We start from the raw sequence: 25505 nt of genomic DNA on the forward strand, positions 1-25505 counted from the left end.
CCTCAACAAGACTTTTAGGTGACTCAGCAGGCTATGATGAGTGCGAGTGCTCTGGTCTGTCCAGTCTGAGACCCAAATCTGGCATTTGCAGAGTACAGACAGACCCAGCCTCTGAATCATTCATCATCATTTAAAGATAAAAGGTAAGCAAGATGATAACCATCAAAACGTTTTGTACAGGAATTGCTTTTAACAGCAAGATACTGACCTTTAAAAGGTAGCCCTAAAAGATGTCCTCTTCAAAACAAGTCTGCAGAAAGGCAGTAGAGCCAAGAAAATACACCCAGTTCACAAATAAACTTCTACTATTGCTAAGCATTACCCACCACAGCAACTACAACACAACAGGCTCTCCAACACTGAAGTACTATAGCTCATAGTTACATTTTTATTCTGTAGTCTTTATCATAGTTAATTATGTAGAACAAAATGTGACAGTTTGAGATGATAGCTGAACATGATGATACAGCAGACAAGATGGTACAGAAATAACAGAAAAATAAATACGGGAAATCATACTTTCCTCCAGCCAGGTTTTCCACTCACTTCTCCACTGCAGCGGTGAAGCAGAGCACAACATCAAACTTTTAAAAACAAAGTTGAGCCATAGGTTCTTCAAATGGAGTATTTAGCGGCATTTGGCAGGAAGGGTTTTAAGAATCTGCCCTGTGGTATGAATATAAATGGTTGCAAATACTCTCCTTGGCTGCACTGATGTGCAACCACTCTGTCCTCAGGTTAGTTGCTGTATAGTAGCCATTTCTAATACTAAAGGTTTTCAGAAGAAGTACTCCAGCTGTAAGCCTGGGAAACATTTGTGTGTATCAGTTTTTACCAGTGATTGGTATTTATACTAGAAATAGAACTCATATTGGCTAGTCCTTGGCTCTGTTTGTGCATTCCCTTCAGTCACACTTTGCTGCTAGCACTTTTGGTGATGGCAGTCTTTGACAGTTGACCTTTCTGTCCTGTTTTTATCATACAAAAACACAAATTTTGATCAGGTAAGTTGGTTGCCTACTGCATGAACCCTCTTCCAAAAGGAAAGCTCCAGCCCGGTTTTTTCAATTGTCTTGCATTTTGTTCAGACCAACTGTGACTTCTCATCATTTTTACCTTTTGAACAGTTGATGTTAAATCTCAATTCACTTGTTACCTAACTGAATTCTTTGCTGTCCCCTGTATATAAAGTACTGTCAGCTGAAATTAAGGCAACAGCTCATGGGGTGTAGGTAACACAGTAACCTTGAGAGTTAGTCTTCCTGGTTGTATCAGAAATCTACATCCATAATCTGAGGAGATGGTGAGACTGTATTTTAACTGGAAACAGAGTGTGACATTTACCAGACTACCTCATTGTTTTCAAAGTTCTGGACAAATACTAAGTTGGGACTGAAACTATAGGGATCAGTCAGAAGTGAGAAGTAATCGTTAGTGGCTGGTTTGTAAGAGTAAAGCTGGGTACCTAAGGGCCTGGTTGCAAAGATTTTAGCTCTGCTATCATCTGCTGAAGGCAAGGAGTCAGCACATTGACTCTGAGATCCCAAGAACATGGGTTGTATCAGGAGTAACCAGGGCCAAGAAAATTAGCGTAGAAGGTTAAGGTAAGTGGGAAAACGTAATTCTGCTACTAACAATGAGGTGCAACAGTTACAAAATCTGATTTCCACAGGTTTTTTAGTTCTTTCAGATGGTGGCTTATGTTACGAGCATTCTTTGGAACCCAGTAAATTAATCCAAACACACATCATACAATCATATTTACCAGGGTGGGAAGAGCTGAATGTCTAATGTATCCGATAACTAACCTGAACATCTATAGAGCTACACAGAACAATTCAGAGTGATTGCTTTCTGCTTTCTTTCAGGTCCTTCCCCATCCTGTGCCTGAAGTGCAGGCTTACCTGTCGCTACCAGTGAGACGCCCATCTGCTGATCGCTTAACCAAAGACAGCTTGTACATTGCACGGTGATGGAACCTCTGTCTTGGTTATGTGACAGAAGCACCTCCGTATCTGTAGGCTGTGTGGGACCTAGCGTACCTCTGTAAGCCTCCCTAGCTAAAAGGCTGGGCATCACTGACCTGCCCAACAGATAATACATATTAACAAAACTATCTCGTCTAGCACAAACGAGACTGCTTCTCCGCACTGATCGTTGTGTGAGAATTACTATGTGCAAACAAATGCTAACAACAGGCAGCAGGCTGGAATGAGCTCCGTGAGGCCACGTGCTGGTTTTCTTGTGATAGTGGCCTAGTGATGGTTCTCATAGCACCTCTCATGGAGCTGTCTTGCACAGTCTTCCATAAAAGTGCCAGTAACAAACTAAAACATGCTTTTTTGAAACCAATACTATGATGCCCAGCAGGAAACAACTTGGACTTCGAAGGGAGGAAGATCACACCTAGCTGACAGAAATACATCCAGGGTGGGGGAAAAAAAAACCCCAACGCTCTATCCAAAAAAAGAGCTGTAGAGAGAACTGAGGAGTATCTACAAAATTTCAGGTATGTTTGCCAGAAAGGACAAATTTGCTAACTTCTATCTTTGTCCAAACTAAAAGCCATAAATGTCTGAACATTTTTATTAAAGTGTTAATTATCACTTGTCTTTGTATGACTTTTATAAGCTACTGTTCAAGTCACTGCATATAAAGTGTTTCTGCAATACTAAATTACTAGCCTGAATTTCCTAAAGTTTTTAAGAAATCTTTTAAGTTATTTTTGGGGGATATAAGTTTAGTGACCCAAAGCCTGCTGGGAATTCAGTACTTACAATGGTAGATGTACTTTCATTTTACTTTGTCAACAAACCAGAATTTACGCACTTCATCCCATATCTCCAAGGGAAAAAAAGGGAACGCTCGCACTCAGAAACCAAGGTATCACCCTTCCCTCATCTGCATCTGCAAGAGCACCTCTGGGATGTCTTCCATTTGCTCGTGATCAGGATCAATTTACAGGCAGTGGAAGGATGGTGCAGATAATCATTACCATTGGCTAGTTTGCTGCTCTACTAAAGGTATGGGTCCTGTAGTACGGGGGGGGGGGGGTGGTGGGGGTGGGGGTGTGTGTATGCATATATACATATATACCAGAAATAGTTCAGAAAAGTGATTTTTGCACAAAACTATTTTGGCATTTTCAGCAGCAAAATGCTGACCTACACCTAGGTCTAATATTGGCATATTAATTCTGACAGGGGAGTATGTGAAGTGTGAATGAAAATCCAAAGCCTAGGACAGATCCAAGCTCAGTTAGCACTGCTAATTCTGAAGTTGATTGAATCAGTAACATTGAAAACAATTGCTAAATGTGTTCTAACTTTATCTTCAAAAAATAAGATTTAACTGCAATAATAACCTGGTTTTAAAAGGTAAAATTGAATTTACTGGAGTAATTCAAACTGCAATTTTAGAATAAGTAATCCAGCTGCATTTCCTCTAGTCTTTTAAATATACTTGAAGCTTTCAGATTTGTGGAAATGAGACTATAGATGCTTATTAAAGGTAGGGAGAAACCAAAACAGCTACACCATTTTAATTCTTGTACTATACGAAAAATGAAGACTTCAGCTGGCAAACTGCTTGCCCCAATCTGCATTCTTTACCAAAATTTGAATTCTACAAGCACAGTTTTTAAGGAAGAGGAAATACTGAAAAATATGATAAATGGATATGGTATTTGAAAACAAGAGCACATTCAAAATTTCATTTAAAAATAACTGATTGTCATATTTAGTATTTTAAATCAAAAGCACTGTCTAGCTACATTATACTTAGCATCATAACTGTGCGTTTAAAAGCTCTTCTTGAGTGTGGCAGATAGCAATCATGTTTTCTTTCCTTCAGCATCCAGTCATGAAAATACTTTCAGTCAGGGGTGAATTAAAAACTAAATTTAAGTGTTTTTTCACTTTAGGTGATAAATATCTTTAAAGCAATGTTATTTAGGAATCAAATACCCTTCTTCAATAGTCATTGCCACCTACATATCAATGCAGTATGCAGCTGACTGCTGCAGAGGCCCCTGTGCTTTTCAGTACCGCTTAGGTCATTCCAAAGATAGTTTCAAGTTACTCTTTATGGTTAAATGAACAGTCTATCAGCACACCACAAGCATTCTCAAAAACAATTTTTTAACTGCAATAAAAATATTTTATATGTTATTTTGGGTAGATTATTCTTTTTTCCCTGCAATCATAAATATGAAAGTACAAAAAATATTGGTTCAGAGAGAAGGGACTTCAAACATGACATACAGCAAAATGATATTATTATATGTCCTTGTACCAGATAGAAGTCAAGTCTGAATGAGCAGTGTGGGTCAGTCACAAATCCTAACATGCAACTGATACTTTAAGTTAATGAGGTCACGGTCACATGCATGAGCAGTTTTAACCATGTGGTGATCTACAGTATTCACTGGATCACTTGTATATTCAATTAGACCAATTGAGCCCATAAAGGTACTCATGTGCTTAAATATTTGTGGCATCAGGTACCAAGGCAGCAATTATGAGAACTGGGTGGGGTTTTTTGAAATTCTTAGGTGTGTTGTCCTTACCTCCTCCTTCCTTGATTCCTAAACCTGAATCAAGTGGGTAAAACCCATTTTACACTGGAAACCCAAGCTAGTGGCTGTCCAAAGATATGGAAACTGTTTAAATATATTTGAGTTATTTAAATATTTAATATGCAATAATGAGAGATAAATATGGGAATGTTTGTGAAACAGGCCAGAAATATGAATACTCCTAGTTGTTTTCAAGAACGCTGGCTTTACTATTCAGAACTTACCTTGCATGTTACACATTCCTATAATTGAAAAAAAAGCTTAAATATTTTAAAGTAGCATTCTGTTCTCCCCCATAATTCATAGTGATAGCAGAATGAAGAAAACACAGAAAGAGCCTTAGACCTCAACTGTCAGTTTTAAAAATTGCCAGTTCAATTCAGTCACTAAAATGCAACATGAAGTGTTGAGGTTTTCTTCCTTTCAGAAAAAAAGCAGTATTTTTTTTGTTTAATTATTGTGGTGATACCTCCTAAGACATGTTTTTCATTATATATGTTGTTTTACACTTAAAACTGTCTCTCTTGCTTCAGGAATGCAAAGTGAAATGAAATCACAGATTTTAAAGTATCCATATATGCGTCTTTAATCACAGAAAATAGGACAAGTGAGAGCCAGATCGTTCTTCCACTCTGAAGGAGCAAATCATCAGTTCCTTGCTAACAGTTGAGAATTTTGCGAGGATTACAACTTAAGCATCTCAAATTTTTGAAGTATCATACACCTGAATGCAATTGTGTCATTAAAATAACCTTTTGAAAGACTTATGTTCTCAATTTTAGTTTAATTGTTTTTAGAGGTATCATAAGGTATTTAATAGTATGAGATATCTTTTTTCAGTGTAACTTATCTTGCCCCCTTTATTGTATCTGTTATTCATTTCAATAAGACTGGCTATACAGAGCAAAAAGGAAAAAAAAAAAAAGAAGTAATCACAACTGATTTAAAGAGGTAAATATTGGTTAGGGAATCCTTAAAAAAATTCTAAGGTCCCAGTAGACCTCTGTCAGTAAGAAATTCCACATTTATCATGGAGTAATAAGCTTTTGGAAAATTATCCTTTCTTAAAAAAAGAGTTAGACATATGTTTGAATCTGTTCCGATTTGAAGAAAGAAAAAGTCACAATCTTTTTCAGCTCTGTTAATCATCATTTAGATTATAACCATTCCTTCTTTCAAGTTGAGAAAGCAGCTTGCTTTAAATAATAAAAGGATGATAATCAGTAGGTTTATATGTTTATGTCTCTCATCTTAAAATACATACAAAAATGTAGAATTTAAAGTTGCTGTACACCTGATAGAGAAACACAACACTGTCCCTAACAGCCAATTGCTAAACAATTTGATAAATGCCAACAGGCTGTTTTGCACTACGTAGAGAAATAGGTTAAAAACCTAAAAATAAAAATACACCCCCCCCCCCCCCAAGATTCACTGAGCTGGTTTTGCTGTCTTTTCTTGCTTTAGTAACCTCAGGTATTTTGAAACTGTTTGCTTCATCAAAGGCAGCTGAATGAGAAACAGCAGTCACATCAAGAAAAAGGAAACTATTGAAATGGTTTGGGATTTTCTTCTTCCACTTTCGAGAACAGTTACAATGTTTTTCAGAAACAAAATATTCATGTTTGCTCAAGTTCAGAAGCTCAAGTAGTAATGATCATCACATGAAACATACTTCTACTTTAAGTGGTAAAATACCAGCTTGGAACCATGACCAGTTCTAAACCAAGCTTCTTACAAGTTTTCCTTCTGTGTTGAGTTCTTGAAACATCCTTCTATCATATATATTACCCTTCTATCCTATATGTTATCCAACCCCATTTATAAAAATGATTTGCTATTTTGCATTTTTTTTATTCAAAAGCAAGGTTAACCAAAATTTTTGGCCAACTGTGGAGAAGTATATGTATCTCAAAATTACTTGTCAGCAGCAAAAAGACTTTTCAAGGTAAGTGTCTTAACCACTGTACAGTTTGATAGTTTTAATGCTTCAACAGTTTTTTTTTTTTCATTTTCATTGTTGAAGAAATAATTTCACAATCTCAAATCAAAGTCAACACTGCAGTGAGGAGAGCTTTTCTACTTTATTACAAAGAGAAGAAGCCTTTATGTGGTCAGAAAATACAAGATTGATCTTTTTTTTTTTTTCTCTTCCTATGAAACGCTGCTGTTCAAACAGCCAGAGTGAATTGTCTCAGTTCACTTCTTTAAGTCCCATCACATTCACTTGGGTATGGATGTCCTTGGCTGCTGAAAATCTGGCCTTTTAGTGCACAGGGCGACAAAGTAGTCCCCTGACCAGCAGTTCCAGAATGTCCCGTTTTCATATATTGCATCCATGCACACCTCCTAAAAATGAGGTACAGCAGGGCAAACATTTTCCAAAATAGATGTCATATATATAATATATACACATTCGTACATACATACCTTTATTCATGTGATGTCCAAAAATTTAAAAAAAATGTACACATTTATTACAAAATCGTAACAAAGACTGGACAGTGTTTTGCTCATTCTGGAAAGATGAAGCTCAGTAATACACAACTCTGGAAACTAGCCAGAGACTGTGGCAATATCTTTCTTCTAAACAGTCAGATATTCTTGCATTAAGCTTGGCGAAAACTGCCTTTCAAAAACAGAAGGGGAAGTAAAATGAAGGAAGCAAACCTTGCTCATCTTTCCAAATGAAATACGAGAAGGATCTTCACATAAAAATGCACAAACATTTTTTATTACCAATAGTGCTACAATGAACAATGCAAATTTTGTTGTCTAATTTTTTGTCTTTTTTTATCTTTTTTTTTTTTTTTTTTTTTTTTTTTTTTTACATTTTGGAAACTAAGTGGTAAACTTTTGTCAGTGTACTCGCTTGTCTTTACAGACTCAAGCTTGTCTGCTGGCAAAAATAAAACAAAAACAAAAATTCAGACCCTGCTCGAACTAAAGAAAAACAATTACAAATTTAGTTGTTGGGCAGCACATAATTAGTAAGGCAGGACCTCAAATGGTGACCCTTCGCATGAGCCAATTGCCAGATCCTCAAGGAATTAAAACCAGGATGCCTGAGCCACATCAGTTCTGCAGTTATGTTGAGTATTGTGCTGAGACAGCCATACCCCAAGAAAAGGGAAGTCTTTAGAAGGCTTGCTGAGCAGGGTTGTAGTTGAAAGTTGATGGCAGATGAGGCCTTTCTTCTAATTTATCATATTCCAGATGGAACTCCTACAATTAAAAACAAAAACAAAACCAGACAAAATCAGACAACTAATCATTTAACTGTTGATAACTGTTGCTTCTACAGACCATACTTGAAATGCACAAATATAGAATAAATCAAGTCCTAACTTATAAATAAATCAGAAACACAAGATTTTGCTATCTGGGATCCTATATTTAAATTTATTAAAAAAAAAAAAGCGCACTATTCTACGCTATTACACCTGCAGTGACACTAGCTCTCCTTTTATAGCACATTACTCTCAGAACCCCAGTTATGATCGCAATTACATGTATAGTTAAGACACAAACATACAGTTAAGGCATTACCTGAATTATGAATAAAAGCTTCTGTCTTTCAACAGTTCAGACATACAGAGACTTATTCTGGAGGACCTGAAGTTTTGGGACATTCTGTGGCATGCTATCAGGCCCACTGCTAAGTTAAACTAGCTAGGTTTCTCCTTCTTAGTACAAAATTGGAGTACAAGATCTAAAATGATAGAGACAAACTATTTAAACCTACTTAACCCAGAATTTAATAAAATATTCTATCATGTTTTATACTTGAATTTAAGCTTCAGGTTCACCCATCCCTTCTGTACATCCTGAGTAATGAATAAAAGCTCCTTGCTACTATATTGTACTTTGGCAGTGTCCTTCATGAGAAATACTCTGTTTTATAAACAACTCATAGAATAGAAATTTTTGCCATGTACTGGGATGCCACGCAAGCTATTGATTTATAAATAAGAAGCTTTATTGTCTCACTTGCATGATCATTTGAATTTTACAAGTGTCTGATTTGCATAATTATAAAATATTTCAGTAATCCAGTATAAACTTGTATTCTGATTGTAGCAGCTATTACAAATCAGAATGTAAGCATCTCTGATGTCTACATGCATCCTGATTATCATACTGAAAAAAGCCCCAGCTTTCTTGCTTTTCTGTGACCCTGACTTGTGCACACAACCCTAATTAGTGCACCACCTTGACATCTGGTGCCTGTAACTTCGTATATGCAAAAATGTACAAGGACTTGCTTAAATCTTATATGTTCCAAATCCTTTCAGCAGTTTAACTCCATCTCATCCCTATTTTATTTTCATTCAAGAATTAGAGTAAGCGGAAGTTTCAGAATTGTTCTTTAAGGCTACTTCCTGTTAATGCAACAACGGCTACCTTGGACATGCACAGTAATTTATTTAGCCTAATTCAACAGAGAATCTCAGCAGAACATTATTTGTATCTGGGGAGCAACTCTATCCAACTATTTTTATACACTGATGAAAACACAGAGTACTGAATAGACAGATTATTTAGAAAACTCCATGAAGCAGTTAAATACTGTGGTATTTCAGTTTTACAGGTAGACAAACTAAGGAACAGGTCAAGGCAAGACTGGACCTCTAGGAAATTAAACTTCCAGACCTCTCCTCTTTAAGGCAAGAGAAGGTTTATCTAACATTGAAGGAACATTCAGCACAGTAATGAAACAAATGAAGGAATAATGCTCAGAATTTCATAAGTCTGTATTCCCCAGAGAACACTGTCCCTAAACCTGGAAAATCCTAGCAAAAATCTATGTGAGGTTACATCCATCTGCACCAAAATTTTGCTCATCTGCCTCATTTCTGGTTCCCACTCTCTGCTTTTTTTATAGCACACTTCCTGTAGCCTTTAGGTTGACTATGTAAATTATTTTTGTGGCATTCTTAATCAACACTGCATGCCAGTTGATGTATGTTCTCCTCCTATGCAGATATATATACTCATGTTGATACTGAAGAGGCACCAGCTCTCTTCTGTCAGAAGCAAGCAAGATCAATGAGTAGAAATCTATGCAGGTATTTGAGCAACAGAGGCTGGTCTAGGTTAAGGTCTTCAGTAATTCTGAAGTCACTTTATAATAGAAAAAATACCTCTCGAACTTCTCTCCCATTCATGGCTTTCAAAGTTTCCATTTTGCACATAATCATGGAAGGGTCTGCAGATTACTATCAATCTATGGTCAGCTGTTGGGAAATTGCTTCTTTAACAAAATTGTAAACAAAAGAAAGGGTTAATAATAAAAGCTTAGATCAATTACCTGAACCTCCACATGTTCTGAAATGCCTTCAAAATTACAAATGGAAAATGGCTACTTAAACCGGTAAGGCAGCATCAGTAGCCTAGAAAAGGGGTTTCCAACCTTAATGTGGTTGTGTGCTGCTATTGACAGTAGTGGCTCCAAGCAAGGCGCGTGTCTGGAGGAAGTGTTCAGTCGCTTGGGCAGTGCTTTGCGTACCACAAATTGGAAACCCCCCATTTAGAGGGAGAACTATGATTTCCTGCCAAAGTTTCTTTAGAAGTATGTGACTTGATACTTCTTACTGGCACAATTTTTTAAAATAAACAGGCTTAAAACAGGTATATAGGATGCCAGAACAGCCTTTTTGACTTGCATTCCTGTTTCAGCAATGCTAAATTGCAACATCCAGTAGTGTATAAGAACACCTAAAGTTATATCCAACAATGTCAAAAAAGAACTCACTGACCAAATATTTGAAAACTAGAAGACAATTATTTATTACATATAGAAAAATACTTTCATTACATGTATTTTATGTTTTTGGTTTTGATTCCAGGGGCCACCAGAGTTTAGGATGTGAACAGTTAGTGCTGATATTTTTGGATGTAAACAGATACAAATAAAATGTAAAAATGCCACTTATCTATTGACAAACATTTGTTACATTGTTTTATTTTCCATATGGAAGTAATTATTAAAATTAAATACTTTTAATTAACCAAGAATAATGAATACTAAATGTGTGTGGGGAAACGTATAGCACGTGCAACACTAAATAAATTGTTATATGCAATGAAACCAATCACTTCTCATGTCATTCTGGTAACTTGTTTTGACTGTAAAGTTACATCAGCCTGCACATATACAAACTTCAATAGGTAAGTAAACTAAAGACAGAAGAAAATTGTTTAAGGTGATCCACAGCTTTGATAGAGTAAAACAAAACAAAATTTAGCTGAACAGGAAGTGTCCTGAGGAAAAAATATTCTGGACTGTGTTGTCCATCAAAGGAAATGGTAGAAATACCAAGGCTAGCTCTAAATTACAGATGGGACTGGAAAAGCAGTATTTATGCTGACTTAAAGATGGATGCAAAGACCCAAACTTAAATTAGGGACTGAATTAAAATGCTATGGCACATCTTTATTAATAGAACAAATGCAACTTTCTAGCAATTATAAAAGTATTTCAATTAATATTGATCCTAAAATATTAGCAAATCATTTAATATAGGCAGCAATCCTTACAAGCAAATAAACACTCTGAAATTTAACCTCCTGTCCCATAAAAAAAAATCCACCTTTTATAAATACAAAACCAAAGTATAAGGGCTTTATAATCTTGTTCCTTAAAAGGGATTAACTCTCCTTACTTTTCAAAGGAGAAATTCCAGAAAGTTTACTTCAGACAATTTATATCAAGATTTCAGTAAATGTGTAATTATAGAAGGCATTTTTGGTCTCATATCCACTTCCCTTCCTCTCTCAATTGAGTCTCTTTCATGTCTCCTCAACAGAAGCAAACTATATAGCCAGATCCTCAGTGAAAAAATCAAAGTGTCCTTAACCATACTGTATTTTCCACATTCCCTAGGATGAAAAACCATATACACAGTCATATCTGTAATCAGCATTTTCTTGAGTTTTGTTTTTTATTTAAGGTGAATTTGAAGATATAGTCATTCATATTTTCTTGCCATTTAACCACTTATCAACATGGAATTAATTAGATTTTATTTCCTAACATTTTAGGAATTGTCCCATTACTCAGCTATTTTGATGCATTTCCTTCTTTAGTCCATTATCTATTGTGAATGTAAAGCCTACGCTTTACTAATGAATGTTACTTGATATTTTATTGAAAAAATTTATGCAGTCTGCTTTACTCGGATTTGTTAAAAGCAATCTCAGACACTGTCAAAAAAATCTGTTAATCCAGATGGGTTTTATGTTTTTACAAACTTTCTTAAGATTTAGTATATTATCCAAAGTAAACAGTTAATATCATTATATCTCAATGCAGTATAACTTTTATAATTGAGTTATTAATTTGTAGATACAATAAAAACACAAGCTCATACTTGCATAATGCAACAGATCTGCAAAGTACAACACATTAAAATATGTGCTGCAGTATATTTGAGCATATACAGTAGAACAAAAGACAAGTTTATAAACCACCTTGAAAAATAATTTAATTTGCATGTATAAGTGATAATAATTTACCAGAAATAATTCTTGTCCGACTGTTTCAGAGCAGCATTAATGAAACCATTAAACAGCAATTACTATTGTGGCCTTCTAGGGAACTGATATTCCCAGTATTTCCTAAAAATGTACCTGTATAATAAGAGACTGCAATTTACCAGGATACTTTTTTTAAAATAGCTTCTTGTATTTTTATTTCCTGAAACATTAATTAATACTTCGTTTGTTTAAAAATAAAAATAAATAAAAAAAACACTTGGCCATATTTTCCTTTGCATTAAAAGCAACGTTTAGTCCAATACTGCAATTCTTGTTATTACTCCTCCTCCTCTTAGGAAATCTTAACTCCCAAAATTAATATTGGAGGTAATATCATTAACATACAATGCCAAGATCATACTTGACATTTATCTATGTATGAAATTGTTTATCATAGAAACCTGTCGCAAAATTTTTTCCAAGTGATTCCTTTTCCATGTAAAAATAACAATTTTTCTTCAAACCCTTCTCTACCTTTCCCTGATCAATAGTCAACTTGCCTGATGTACTTTGCACCAAACTAAAATGAAATACGAAGAAAGTTTTCAAAATAATATTCCAGTTTCAATTTTTATTTTAATAAATATGCAAGTCTAGAAGAAAAGATTGTCTCTTCCTATGGACTTTCGAAAAATGTGTCCTATTAGCTTACTGCTGTAGGTAACAAAATTTCAAAAAAGAACCTCCCTCCCCTTAATAGCCATTAATTGCCTCTTAATGTTGGGAGAATTATTTTCAATATGCAAAGTAGAGAGAAGGAATCAATGTAGGTTTTCAGGGCTAAAACGTTTGGAGAACAGCAGTGATTAGTATCTCTTTTTCATCACAGCACCTTGGTGGATGCCTCCTATAGGAAGCTAGCTCTTCTCTAAAGTGAAAGGATATAGTATACTAATTAACAACTGAAGCACTGGATGCTGAAATTCAGGACAGCACTTCAGACTCCAAATGGAGGAAAATACTTCAAAAGTAAGGCTTAAACATCAAGTAGCAGTTTGATGCATTTCCGCTACAGGTACAGAAAGAACTGACACTAAAGAGGTTGCTATCCGTATAAAGTGAGCACTACCTTCCTTCTAGTAAAATACATTGTGTTTCCAAATAGGGTATAAGCTCAGTCTGATCCATTGATATATGCACCTGGATGAGGCTGTTATTCTTCATTAATAACTGAAACATGTTCAATTGATTTTGAAGAAGGATCCTACCTTTTTAAAAGGTAATTATTCCCTCTCTGAAGATCTCAAGTAAAAATAAAATACGTTTAAACAGATTCTCAGGAAACCTAAGGGAGTATACCAAATGACAAACCAGTAATTCAAGTGAAAACTAAATGTTAGCTTTTGTTTAGGCTTTTTTTGAGGGCAATGATGTCTTTGTTTGCTTCAAGGTCTTGAAATTAACTTGCACATATGAAAAAATGACACAAGTAAGGAAATGTTGGCTGTGTTACAGCCACAGGAAGAGCTACAGAGGTGATGGATCACAGATACAAGTTGAAGAGCCTCCCATAAAGTTTGAGACAAAATGAGAATTACTCAGTCTCTCCCCCTTTCCTCAGACTAAGCAAAATTATTGGGTGCAAAGAAAAAAAAAAAGAAAAAGAAAAAGAATGAGCACCATATCTAATTAATCTAAACAGAAAACTTCTTCCTACTCGGTAGATTGAAATGTAATGCATTGAACACAGGGGAGAGTACTGAAGTCTATACCCTTTAATTTAAAACTGAAGGTTAAAAACACATTAACAGATATATAAATATTTAATGAAATAAGTCATAATATCAAAGTACATAGCTGCAACTTGATCACAGAACTGAAATGCCTCATCAGCAAACAATTCAAGAAATTAGGCTTCAGGTGAAGGGATTTCTGATGGAATAAAATACCTATATATGTGGAACCACAATACATAGTTCCAACATGCAGGAATCACATCTGTTGAGTTCAAAGCTTCAAGATTAATCTGGTCTGATCTGTTAAGTCTTCTTCAGAGAAAAGGAAGAGCAAGATACAGTATAGCTACCAAATGTCTGACATTGAAGTTCTATGTTTGCTTTGACATGGATGAATTGGACATGTCAGCTAAAACTTGAAGCAAATCATGCCGCATCCACAAGATCTCATAACAAAAATTAAGTGGGTGATGGCATTCTTGATGAACTATTTAACTCTGATTCCAGCTAGGTGTGACAGCTGTGTGTATACTGTGCAAATATCTTTTTCAGCTGCAGCTGGAGCCAAATGCATCACCTTGCAAGACAGGCTATTTTCAAGAGCACACACCTCCTGTCGGGTTAGTGAATGTCAGCACCTCTGTTTGCTCAAATAATGCTTTGGCACAGAACTACATTAGGAAATCTCTGCTCTGGTGGGGGGGAGAGAGGAGGGGGAAAAAAAAAAACCACACAGAAATCAAGGTCCAGCAAGGAACAGATACTGCATGAGATGGTCTTAAAACCTGGAAGCTATTAAGATACTGAAAATTAATTATCTTTGGGGAAGGATGGGGAAAAAACAAAGCACAGTTCTATAAATTTCCTAAGCTAACTCTGTGCAAGTAAGGGTGAACTTTGCTGACAGTATTGATGGGCAGAAAGGAACAAACTGGTTAACAAAGTGGAAATGGGAAAGACTGGTGTTCTTTATGATTTTTTTTTAAATGCCTGTTGGCCTACAATACAGAAAATGAGCATCTTGAAAATATACCTCCCTCACAAAAAGAAGTGATTTATTTCAAAGTATTCTGATGTTCAAACGACAGGGCACAAAATTTCTAGAGTGTGTTGAAGGAGAGACAATATCTGAAAAAGAAACCCGATTTTTAATTCAAAAGTGAGATGTGTTTGCTCCCTATTTAGTTTTCTAAAGCAAAATAAAATATTTGCATGCTTGGTTTCTAAAATGGCAAGCAGTACTCATTATTCTGCAATTTGGTACTTGAAAATTTTTTTTATTTTTAACAGATCTCATAAAAAAGTGACAAGTTCTACATGCTTGTTCCTCCCAGTGAAAACAGGAAAGAGAGGCAGCTCCTCTTTTTCCCAAACAAGCCAGTGTTTTAGGGAATCTGTATTTCCTCCCACATCAAATTGAAGATAATGAACTTACATAGGGGGTCATGAAGTCCAGGGTTTTGGGGGAGGAGGCTGGCTTTCACTTTTGTCTTTCTAAAAATACACGGTTGACAGACTTAAAAAATCTGCACAAGGGAAAAGAGATACCTTAGCTACTTTCCTCCAGTTAAGACAGTCAAAGAAGTAATATGTTCCCCTCTCGTAGGTATTGGTTTTCATTGTTGGCTCCATGCCGGGTGCCCTGGTGATCCATACTCGTTCTTCTTTGTGGTATCTCCAATCTCGGTTAAATCTTTAATTTTTAATAGGAAGGAAAAATAATTGTGTTAGTTACCTGAATCTTGACATCATCAACTACAATTTTAAGGGTTTATCAAAACTCTACAACATATTCAGAACCAAAACAAAATTCCTAAAGCATCATTACACCTGCTATCTCATACCTCTTCCATACAATTATTACATCTCAAACTAATCACATATGAAACTTTAAGAAAGTTGTCTGGTAAGTTCAAACAACAAACTCTTAATATTATCATTCATTGTCCTTCATATCATTCGATAATGTAGATGGATAAATTTGGTAACTACTGGCATTTGCATACCACTTTGCATACCACTTCTCCACAGTGCTTTATAATAATGCTAAATTTACAAGGAACATGCACTTGATTTCCACTGTATGAATGAAAATCCACAAAATGGAGCCAAAGTTGGAGTACATATTTAAAAAAAATTTCAGTGTTTCTTAAAAAAAAAAAAAAGTACTATTTCATTATTGCAATGGATTAAATCATAATATAAAACTGACAAAATAGGTTAAACATACAGCTCTACTGCTGCTAATAGCTGTAATACATCTCCACCATTCATGTAATAGAGATAAAACAGGAGATCTTCTCCATATCGGCCAAGTTTTATTGCAGCCAGCTGCAAAAGATCAAAGAAAACAAGGATGAAAAATCACAACAGATAAATGTAGGAAAACATACTACCCCACTTAAAGAACACAAAGATACATCCAGAACGTGCTTCCTTAAGTGTGCTGTGAATAATGACAAGACTTAAAATTATTAAAACAATCCAGTTTTCTTGAAATTAACTTTTCCAGCTTACAGGATGCAATAAGAAAATAAACAGAGGTAACAAATCCATAGAAGAGTGTTTTTTTCCTGCACTTGCGTGCATCTCAATCTACTTTTTACATTTACATGTATTTGTTCACTTTTACTTCACACTGTGTGAGTAACATTACAATTTCTCACAGTATTTCTCAACGATTTCTCTAACAGAACTACAATAAGTAAGATCTTTTTCTAAATACACCCAACAAATAATTCCCATGTTGAAGCAACAAATAAACGTAAAAACATCTTGAGCCACTATTCTAAGCTTATCTCAAGAAGTAGTATCTCAATTTAATATGGCATTTGAATATTATAGTGTATGGATTATAACAGATTTGTGCTTTGCATGAAGGGTATAGTCCCCGTAACACAATATTTTTTTTTAGCTAACCATGCCCATTCCCTGTTTTGTTTTCCTCATCTAAAGTGAAAAGGGTGCATGATGTGTCTAATTAGCCTGTTAATGCATCACTTTCTTAAAATAGGAATTGGGGACATGAATAAAATGTACTGGTTTTGAAGAACAATACTTATCTGAAAGAAAGTTTAGAAATTACTGGTAATAGATTGACAAAAAATATGCACACACGCGTGTACTCACCTTATCCCTAATGTGAATGTTAGTTAAGTACTCAGATGGAACATGGAAGTCTAAAAAAGAATCAGAATTGACGCAACTATTAAGACATGTAAATGAATATAATTTGCAAATATTAATATTTAATTAAATCATTATTTCTTTCTTACCTATGTCTTGAGGTCGACAAGGTGATGATGCCCAGGGTGATGCAAATTTGGGATAAAGATTTCTGAAGAAAGAAAACCACAAATTAACCAAAAACCTTCAAACCCTAAAAAACACACCATACAACCAAAATCACTGCCTGGGATGGGAAGGAAAGAGAGAGAGAATTCTTCAGCCCATTTTCCTAAAACAGTTACTTATTTATTTTCTTCCTAATATTCAGAGTAAAAATACATTTAAACTGCCACAAGAGTCTACAGGGCCAAGACTTCATTTTTATCTATTATTCCTTTAACTGAAGTGCCAGGTATCCCAACCCTTTTCAGGGACCCAAATTTATACAGTATTTCAATTTGCCTAGAAACAGCCATCACAAGCCCACTGGGTCTTGGTTTATGGAAATAAAATGCAAAAAATTATTAGATTTAACAGTTTCCTTTCATATAGGTTTTTTAACATGTCAGGAAAAAGGAACAATGGAGTCCTTGGTTTGCTAAAGAAAATGAAGAGCCTTCCAACTCTACACTAATGACTCATGTACTGAGGAACAATTAATTTTATAGTTAACAGATAAAGAAATGAAAAAAGGATGGAGCAAAAAATACTTCTGGCGGGTAGCTACAGTTTACTTCTAATTATACATGACAGTGCAATATTGTGGCATATTTTGTAAATGAGTATTCATTATGGTACCTATTAAAACCTTGCTTCCTTCTAGTTGAAGTCCTAATAGCTGCTATAAAAATATCTGAAATCTAAGAAACTATCTGATATCCAACTCCCAGCTGAGCTATATGGGCCACAGGCTACACTGATCAAGTGGTGTCAGGCTTACTACAGGCTAACTACTCTTACTGTTAGCAAGAGCTTATGCTATAGAGCCCGAAGGAAGATTTCAGTGGTAAAATCTGCAGATGTTGAAAATAACTAAAACATTCTTTCTCCTGAAAGCAGGGATAGGCACTGCCCCAGGAAGAACAGCTTTCTACAACTTCATCACATCACACAAGCCCTAGAGATTTGGGTTCTTAGAGCAAAGAATCCAGAGACTCAAACTGCACCTCTTTATGCAAAAGGAACTGAAGGGTTTGTGGAAAGTATTCCTTCTGTGATACAAATAAATCTACTAATTAAACATTCTTCAAGGAGGGATTGGACAGCATGTACATTATTTGATGAATATTTCAGGAAGCTTCAGAACGTGAACAAACTGCTATATAATGTATAAAGAACTAAAAGCATTTCTCATAGCAAAGGAATATAGGCAATATATAATCATTCTTTCAGCAACTAAAATAAAGCTTAACCTATCTATATAGAAAATATACATAAAAATAGGAGTTACAGGGGTTAATTCAACAATGAGAAATATATTACTGAATTCTAAAATTTTGTTTCCAAAAACACATTTACTATGCTAACTGTTTAAGTCAGATAGATACCTTTAACATCAGAAGTACCTCACAGGGCATAAAAATTCAGATTTCCACCTCTGAAATGCTTTTAATTTTTCAAATGGTAATTCATAAACCAAACATAAGGCAAGACCACAGGCTGGACACTGAGGACTGCACAGACTCTTTGCAAAACTTCTGTAGTATAAAATAAAACCAATTTTATGATACAAAACTATCTGTATTAAGTCTTATTCCCTCCTTCCAAGGCCATAAACACCCTATATACACTAATTTAATGTTAAAAAGCTTTTAAAAATCCAGCTTGCTATTTTCAGCAAGCATGGTAAGGAAATGTGGCAGCACGCTACATATATATATGTGTGTGTGTGTGTGTGTGTGTGTGTATATGTATATGTATGTGTGTGTGAATATATATATATATACATACACACACACACACACTTTTTTTTTAAATACACACACACACACACACACTCAAAAAATAATATTTTGGATGCTGTACTTAGGAGCTGCATAACACAGCTGTTAACACAGTCAACACATAGCATGTTTAGTACTCCTGCCCAGTGAGGTATTACTTTTACATAGATTTTCCATATAGGTAGGTCAGGCTTAAGCTTTATTTTAGTCATTAAAACTACTGAATAACACTGAATGAAATATCAAATAAGATCACCAGAAGTATCGCTACTACTATTCTGCATGTCTATACCAAGAAAAAAATAGCTGTATAATGATATTACATAACTGGCTTCCACCTGTGTTAAGGAACAGTGAGACAGAAGCTCAAGAATTCAGATACAGATCTATCTTAAACTCTTTTAGAGCAAATGCATTTTACTTTCAGCTGATTTTTCAGAGCCACATTTTCCCCATGCTTTCCTTCTCACCTTGATATCCCCATTCTTCAATCTTTCCTGAACTCATGCATTCATAGTTCAGGTGCATATAAATTTGAGAAACACGGAAACCACATGTGTAAGCTGTTCTGTCCTTGTGTTGCTAATTTGCTATATGCAGGCTTTGAAATGCATATATTACTGTATCAATAAGCCTAATATTCTGTAACTCCCTACTGAAACAAACGATCACAACTCTCTTTATGCAAGGCAGCCAAACATCTCAACTATTCCTCAGGTAATTGCACAAATACAATCCCAGTGAAAGTGTGAAGTTGCACTGCCACAAAAGTAAAGTAGGAGATTGTGGCCAATTCCTGCTTTTTCTTTGCTGAAAAACGAAAAGTCATTTATGCGATTTAACACATTAGTTCAGGACATGGAATTAATATAGAAAAGGATATAGTCAACACTACGTGTACTTCCTACCACCTGTATTTTAATACAAAAGGGAAGTAGCAGCCTATTTCCCCTCCAGACTCCGGTGGCATAAAAACTCAAAGGGTATAAAATTCTTCAAAGTTTTTACCGTCATGATAGAAGATTCCCAGTTGAAAGTCAGAGCACCAGAGACTTATCTCACCCAATTCCAGTTTATCAAGAAGATTGGCATTTTTGCCCAAACTGATCATCTAAGTTCCTTCTGCAATTAGTGGAGAAAGAGAGGCACTCTGGGCTGGTGATTCGTCCTACCTGTCTTAAGTACTTATATTGCAGGGGCTGCAGTCACTGATTACAGAGGCCAGCCTTCCTCCCCACTGCCTCTAAAGGAAGCCTAAATGACTAAACTTAGGGGAACTGAATGATTGGAAGCTAACTATAAAACTACTTTTTCATTTAAATTAATCTTTGGTGCAGGGTAACACTGCAGATACACTGTTCATTATTACACTAACGTAAATCAAATTTACTCCCAAATGGCTGTCACCTAAATGTAGATATCCTCAGGGAATATTATTATTTGAAATATAATATATGCATAAAATTTATTAACAATATACTGTCAATCCCTTGAAGAAAGTCCTTATGAAGTTAAGAGAGTAAGTGAAGCCACTAGGTTTATTGAAAGCTTGCAAAACAAGATCTCATTATGCCTCAAAGCACAATTCTTTTGGTTATGCAGGTTCTATTTTACTGTCATTACATTTTCAAACTTTATTTGGCACAATATCTTGTGGTTTTGATACTCACGTCAGCTAAATAAGCCTATTATTATAAATGACAGAATAATAAAATAAAAAATGAAGATAGTATTAGAATCCAGAAACTTACTCAGGAGAGTTGAGATTGAGACCTAGTGTTGTTAAATCACTTCCTAATGCAAGATGTACCATTCCTGGATCTGTCTCTGCTGCCCTGATGAATGTTAACAAGCCAATCATTCCAAACTGGTCCGTCACCATCCCTTGAGGAATGTTGGTAACCCGACCTAGGCAAGAAGAACAAATTAATTTTCTCCTTTCAGTAAGTGGAAAAATCAACAAGATGATCTAAAGGACTGCCAACATTTTTGAAGAGGAAAACATAGAATGGCACATACCATCAGGTAACACTTGGATCCCTTTTTTCTGCTGGTTGTTGTTTTGCGTAGTTGAACTTTTATCTCCAGGAAACTTGGGCCCATCTGTGCTGGATGATGTTTTGCCTGATGTATTCAAATTCTATTAAAAATAATTTGTACAGTTAGTATGATGGAAACAATCCAAAATGGAAAAACTGGTTAACCGTATCTTTTGAGTCAAGTGCTCTACAAAAATCATAGGAATTGTTACACATTTCATGTGTGATACATTTAATATTTTAATATATATTATAGGACTCTTAAGACAATTCCATTTTTCAAATAATTACATATATCATCATTTAATTAATTAAATCTACGTTTCCCATCATTCGGTTTTTGCAATGGGGAAGGGAAAAATGATTTGCGTCATTTATCTAACATCTATTATACCACAGTTTACGCTTGTGCATAAGGGAATATTCAGTACAACTAAGCACATGCAAATGCCCTCATTTTTTAGGATTTATGTCTAAGCAATATGTCAAGCCACTCTAACGCATTAGGCACTAAAGTGGAACAAAGCTGAAGCCCTCATGTTCTGTTGAGGAACCTTAGTTAATATTTACAGCTTCCTAAAGTGTACCTCCCATACCGTGAGCTATTAATAAGCCTACAGCTTGCAATCTAAAAAGGGTAAGAAAACATTTTACACCTGAATTTGGATACACAATGGATGTTCAAGTGCCTGTGGCTAGGGGGTATTTTGGACTCCTCACGTCATGTGTTTTCCCAATATAGTCTTGTTCCTGCAGCCCATAACACTCTGTGATGTAGCAAGTTGGTAATAACTCAAGCCAATTTCAGGAGCAAGCAACATTCAGTTGGCACACTCGCAACCAAGGAAAGAGATGTAAACACTACGTGTGGTGAGAAAACTGTGATTGCTCTCCAGGAGGCCATATCCTGGCAAAAGATATCTTTCATAACTATTATTTCTTACACTTTATTATTATTCTTTAAAACAAGTCTGCAGTAACACAATGTATTCACATCTACTCCTTCTTTCCTTACTGTACTCTGAGTGTATCACAACATTCCCTGTAATATAAACACAGCAATAGCATTTGGGGACTGGGATTCTCTCTCTCTCTCTCTCTCTCTCTCTCTCTTCTTTTTAAACAGTTACATTTTTCAGTTTTCACCATGAGTTTGTAGTTGCACCTACTACCTACACTATAGTACTCATGTCACCCTGATTAATACACATTTTTGCAATAACAAGTAACAAAACAATCATGAACTAGAACATCTTGACAAATATTGTACTAAAGACAGTTTCCCTGCCATCTAAAGTTTAGTGTATTCATCTTCATTTAAACAATTTTTATCACATATCTTTCAGAGAAAACAATGGAAGAAACCCATAATCTTATAATTAACCTATATATCTAACGTAATAATTACAACAATATTTAAGATATAATGTATACAACTAGTCTACAACATACCCATGAATGCAGTGGTATCTATTAAAATGGCTTGTTCCCTGTGCCTTTGTTTCCCCCACCAATAATTTTACCTCGAAGTGATATTGTACCACCTAACATTTAAAGGATTTGACAGCTTTAAAGAAAGATGTTAAAAATCTGTAAGTTATTACTACTGATGAGAGGCAACTATAACACCAATAGCAAAGAATGAGCTGGAATTGGTAGGGAAAAAAATACAAATTGCAAAACTTGAAAAATAGATTTCAGTTCTAGAAACTAATTTTGATGCGTTCATGCAAGTCCCTTTCCCCTACCCCAAAATATATATTGGATGCACAGAACTTTTATGAAATTGAGAAAGCAAGGTCACACTGACTGTTGGGACAAAAAAGCTTCCTGAGAAATTCCATTTACATAGCTATGTATGAAATGATGCTTATGTAAATTTTCTCACCAACTTAGAGCGGCAAATTTGAAGATCTTAAATTATAAATATATTCAACTGGCATTGCTGCCCATTTTAAAATATAATTATCAAAAAAGAAGGAACAGTGAAAACAAGTGAAGTGGTAACATTTACTTACGGATTTATTGTCATCATTACTTGATGTTGGGTCTTTGTAGCTGGAACCTGGTAACGCCGGAAAATCTTCATTGTGTATTGAAAAGTCCTGGGACTGCTCACTTGCTGGTTTTGTTACCATTCCAACTATCACCAAAGTGAAAGCAGAGATATCATTAAATGACAACTAAGCAAAAAATTTTCTGCTGTTGATTTTGCTTACTGTCTGTTTTCATTATATGCAAACTGTATAATACAAATGATTTTCAAAGAACAGGTAAAATAAAACAAAGCATATTAATTTAAAACATCCACGCATATTTGACTAAAATCTCTTATTTAAGTGCAAGGTAAGAAACATATAGAGCTAAATTCATACCTTAGACAAATCCACTGCTTTAAGAATTAAGCCCAATACTTTTACCATGGATAGCATCTGTTTTGAATATCTAAATAATCAAAATAATATTTAAAGGCATCATTAAGGTAGCATTTAAGGAAATCCACTGATGAAGGAAGGCCGTATTATTTGAAAGATTTTAATACATTTTTCCTCCTTTGCCCTAACTGCATAAAGAATTTCTGAGCGTAATCTGGCTAGAAACACATATTCTTAAAAGATACCCAGCTAACTTGCAACAGAACATATCACCAATGAAATACTTGCTGTGACATATAAAGTAAGAAAACTGAAAGCATTTAGCCTGCAACTCTCAGTGCTCTGACCCTAATTCATAAAAACTAGGCCATTCTCATTGGAACATGGATTCCAACTACTGAAGAGCAACATTTTTTTTTTACTGGCATAAAAAAGAAAACCCCCATATCTGCCCAAGGGGAAATATTCTTTGCTGAGATACAGAGAAATAATACAGTGATTTGGTGGCAAACTATATAGCGCTAGAGTAAGGGAAGACAGAAGGAAGTGTTGTAGGGCTTACTTTTCAAAGATTCTTAATAAATGTATAATAGCTAAAATGGTTCACTAGCTGACAGTTTATATGACTTTTTCTTATGTTCTGAAGTTAGAGGTCAGAGTTCCCTGTTTTACAAAATACACTGAGTCAATCTTGTTTCTGCTGATCTCCCTTTTCATCCAGAGTTATTAGATTTCCTCTACTGGATGAAGAAAACTGATAATGAATTAATTATGTTGCATATACTCATTCTACCTAAAAATTGTTTGAGGTCTTAAGTTTCCTAAATAAGATAAGCATTAAGAAACTATGTTTCTGCTCAGAATTCCAACCCTTCTTTTTCTTGACCACAACCAAAAGCGCTCTCTACTTTTTATTGCTGAAGACAGTGGCTAGTGCATCCCCTACCCCTATTTCTTCATTGTTTCTACCCTGACATCCATCCCCTGCAGATGCAGATGCTTAAGGTAACTTTTCAGACAGATAATTTCCCTTCCTGATTCACCAAATAATCTTGCGAACAGCTATGCTAGCACCAAAACGTGGAAATGGCGTAAGCACAAGGAGCAAGTGACTACAGACTTTTTACGCAGCTGTGCTGCTGAAGGTGAAACCACAGTCCCATAATGACGCTGTAAGTACATCAATGTGGTCCTCTAACCTCCTTACTGTCTATCAGTTTTCCATGCATTTTCTTGTTTCTCTTTCAGAGACGCACGCAGGCTCACAGAGCTACAAGCCACATTAGCCCTCCATTCCGTGGGACTTTCCTGTGCCTTTGTTTAGGGAAGTGACTTTTGCCTGTGTTTAGGAGTACTTCAGTTTAACTCATTTAGCTGTTTCTCACAGCTATCTTAAGCAAAGGACAGTGGTTACACCCAGTCCATGAGCTTACTTTCTCCTGATAATGCGATACCTGATATTTCTCTCCAATTAAAACTGAAGATATCTTTGCAAAACACTAGCTTTTTTAGTTGGAAAACACTTAAGTCTTTTTAGTTGGAAATTTGAGAAGTGTCCTAAGAAGAACTTCAAGTTACAAAAGCAATTTCTGAGTACTTCTCAGTACTCTCAGTACTTCTGAGTACTGAATTTCTGATGAAACTCCCATTACAAAATCTGCTAAAGCAGTAACAAAAAGAAATAGTGTTTAATGTTAAATTTACTTGATTTTTTTTCAGACCCACATAATAAGATCTGCATGTGTCTTTTTTTTTTTTAATGTTTCAAACTGTTCAGCAAGACTTATATAAGACAGACTTTGAATCTGACTGATAATAGTTAATTTTTTGAAATTTAAGCTCATCATAGAAGTCACAATGAACAGTACTCCAGCAAGTACTATAAATGAACAGTGAAATACATGGGTATATTTACAACTGCTGACTTTTTACATAGTAACATCTGTACTGATCAAATATTATTTCTAAAATTTTCTACTCATACCTTGACAATTTTTGTATACAGGCATCTAAAAAACAATCTACTGTGTAAGAAATTTTAAAAAGGATGAGGTAAGCATATTATCCAGACTGAAGATCCCAACAACTTTTATTGAAGATGAACCTAAAACAGCTGAGTTGAATCTCTGATCACAGAGATATTGATTATTTATTTTTAAAAATAAGGCTTTGGCACTCAAGCACCTGGC

At 35.2% G+C, this 25505-nt stretch overlaps 1 protein-coding gene across 7 annotated transcripts in view; it reads right to left on the reverse strand.

The window, feature by feature from the left end:
- Nucleotides 1-6640: 6640 nt before the first annotated feature.
- Nucleotides 6641-25505, reverse strand: part of CNOT2 (CCR4-NOT transcription complex subunit 2) — a 98765-nt gene continuing 79900 nt past the window's right edge. For 6 of the 7 annotated variants that reach the window (XM_067313420.1, XM_067313374.1, XM_067313413.1 and 3 more), the window contains 8 exons: nt 22960-23084; nt 20922-21042; nt 20654-20810; nt 17067-17128; nt 16921-16970; nt 16022-16122; nt 15340-15484; nt 6641-7801 (listed from right to left, as the gene is read on the reverse strand). In XM_067313420.1, coding sequence (XP_067169521.1) covers nt 7715-7801; nt 15340-15484; nt 16022-16122; nt 16921-16970; nt 17067-17128; nt 20654-20810; nt 20922-21042; nt 22960-23084 — 848 coding nt within the window. In that variant the 3' untranslated portion in view covers nt 6641-7714. The remainder of the gene's footprint in view (nt 7802-15339; nt 15485-16021; nt 16123-16920; nt 16971-17066; nt 17129-20653; nt 20811-20921; nt 21043-22959; nt 23085-25505) is intronic. The other variant, XM_067313402.1, reaches the window with a different exon arrangement.

Source organism: Apteryx mantelli, chromosome 1 (assembly GCF_036417845.1).
Source record: "Apteryx mantelli isolate bAptMan1 chromosome 1, bAptMan1.hap1, whole genome shotgun sequence".
In the NCBI taxonomy this organism is placed as follows: Eukaryota; Metazoa; Chordata; class Aves; order Apterygiformes; family Apterygidae; genus Apteryx; species Apteryx mantelli.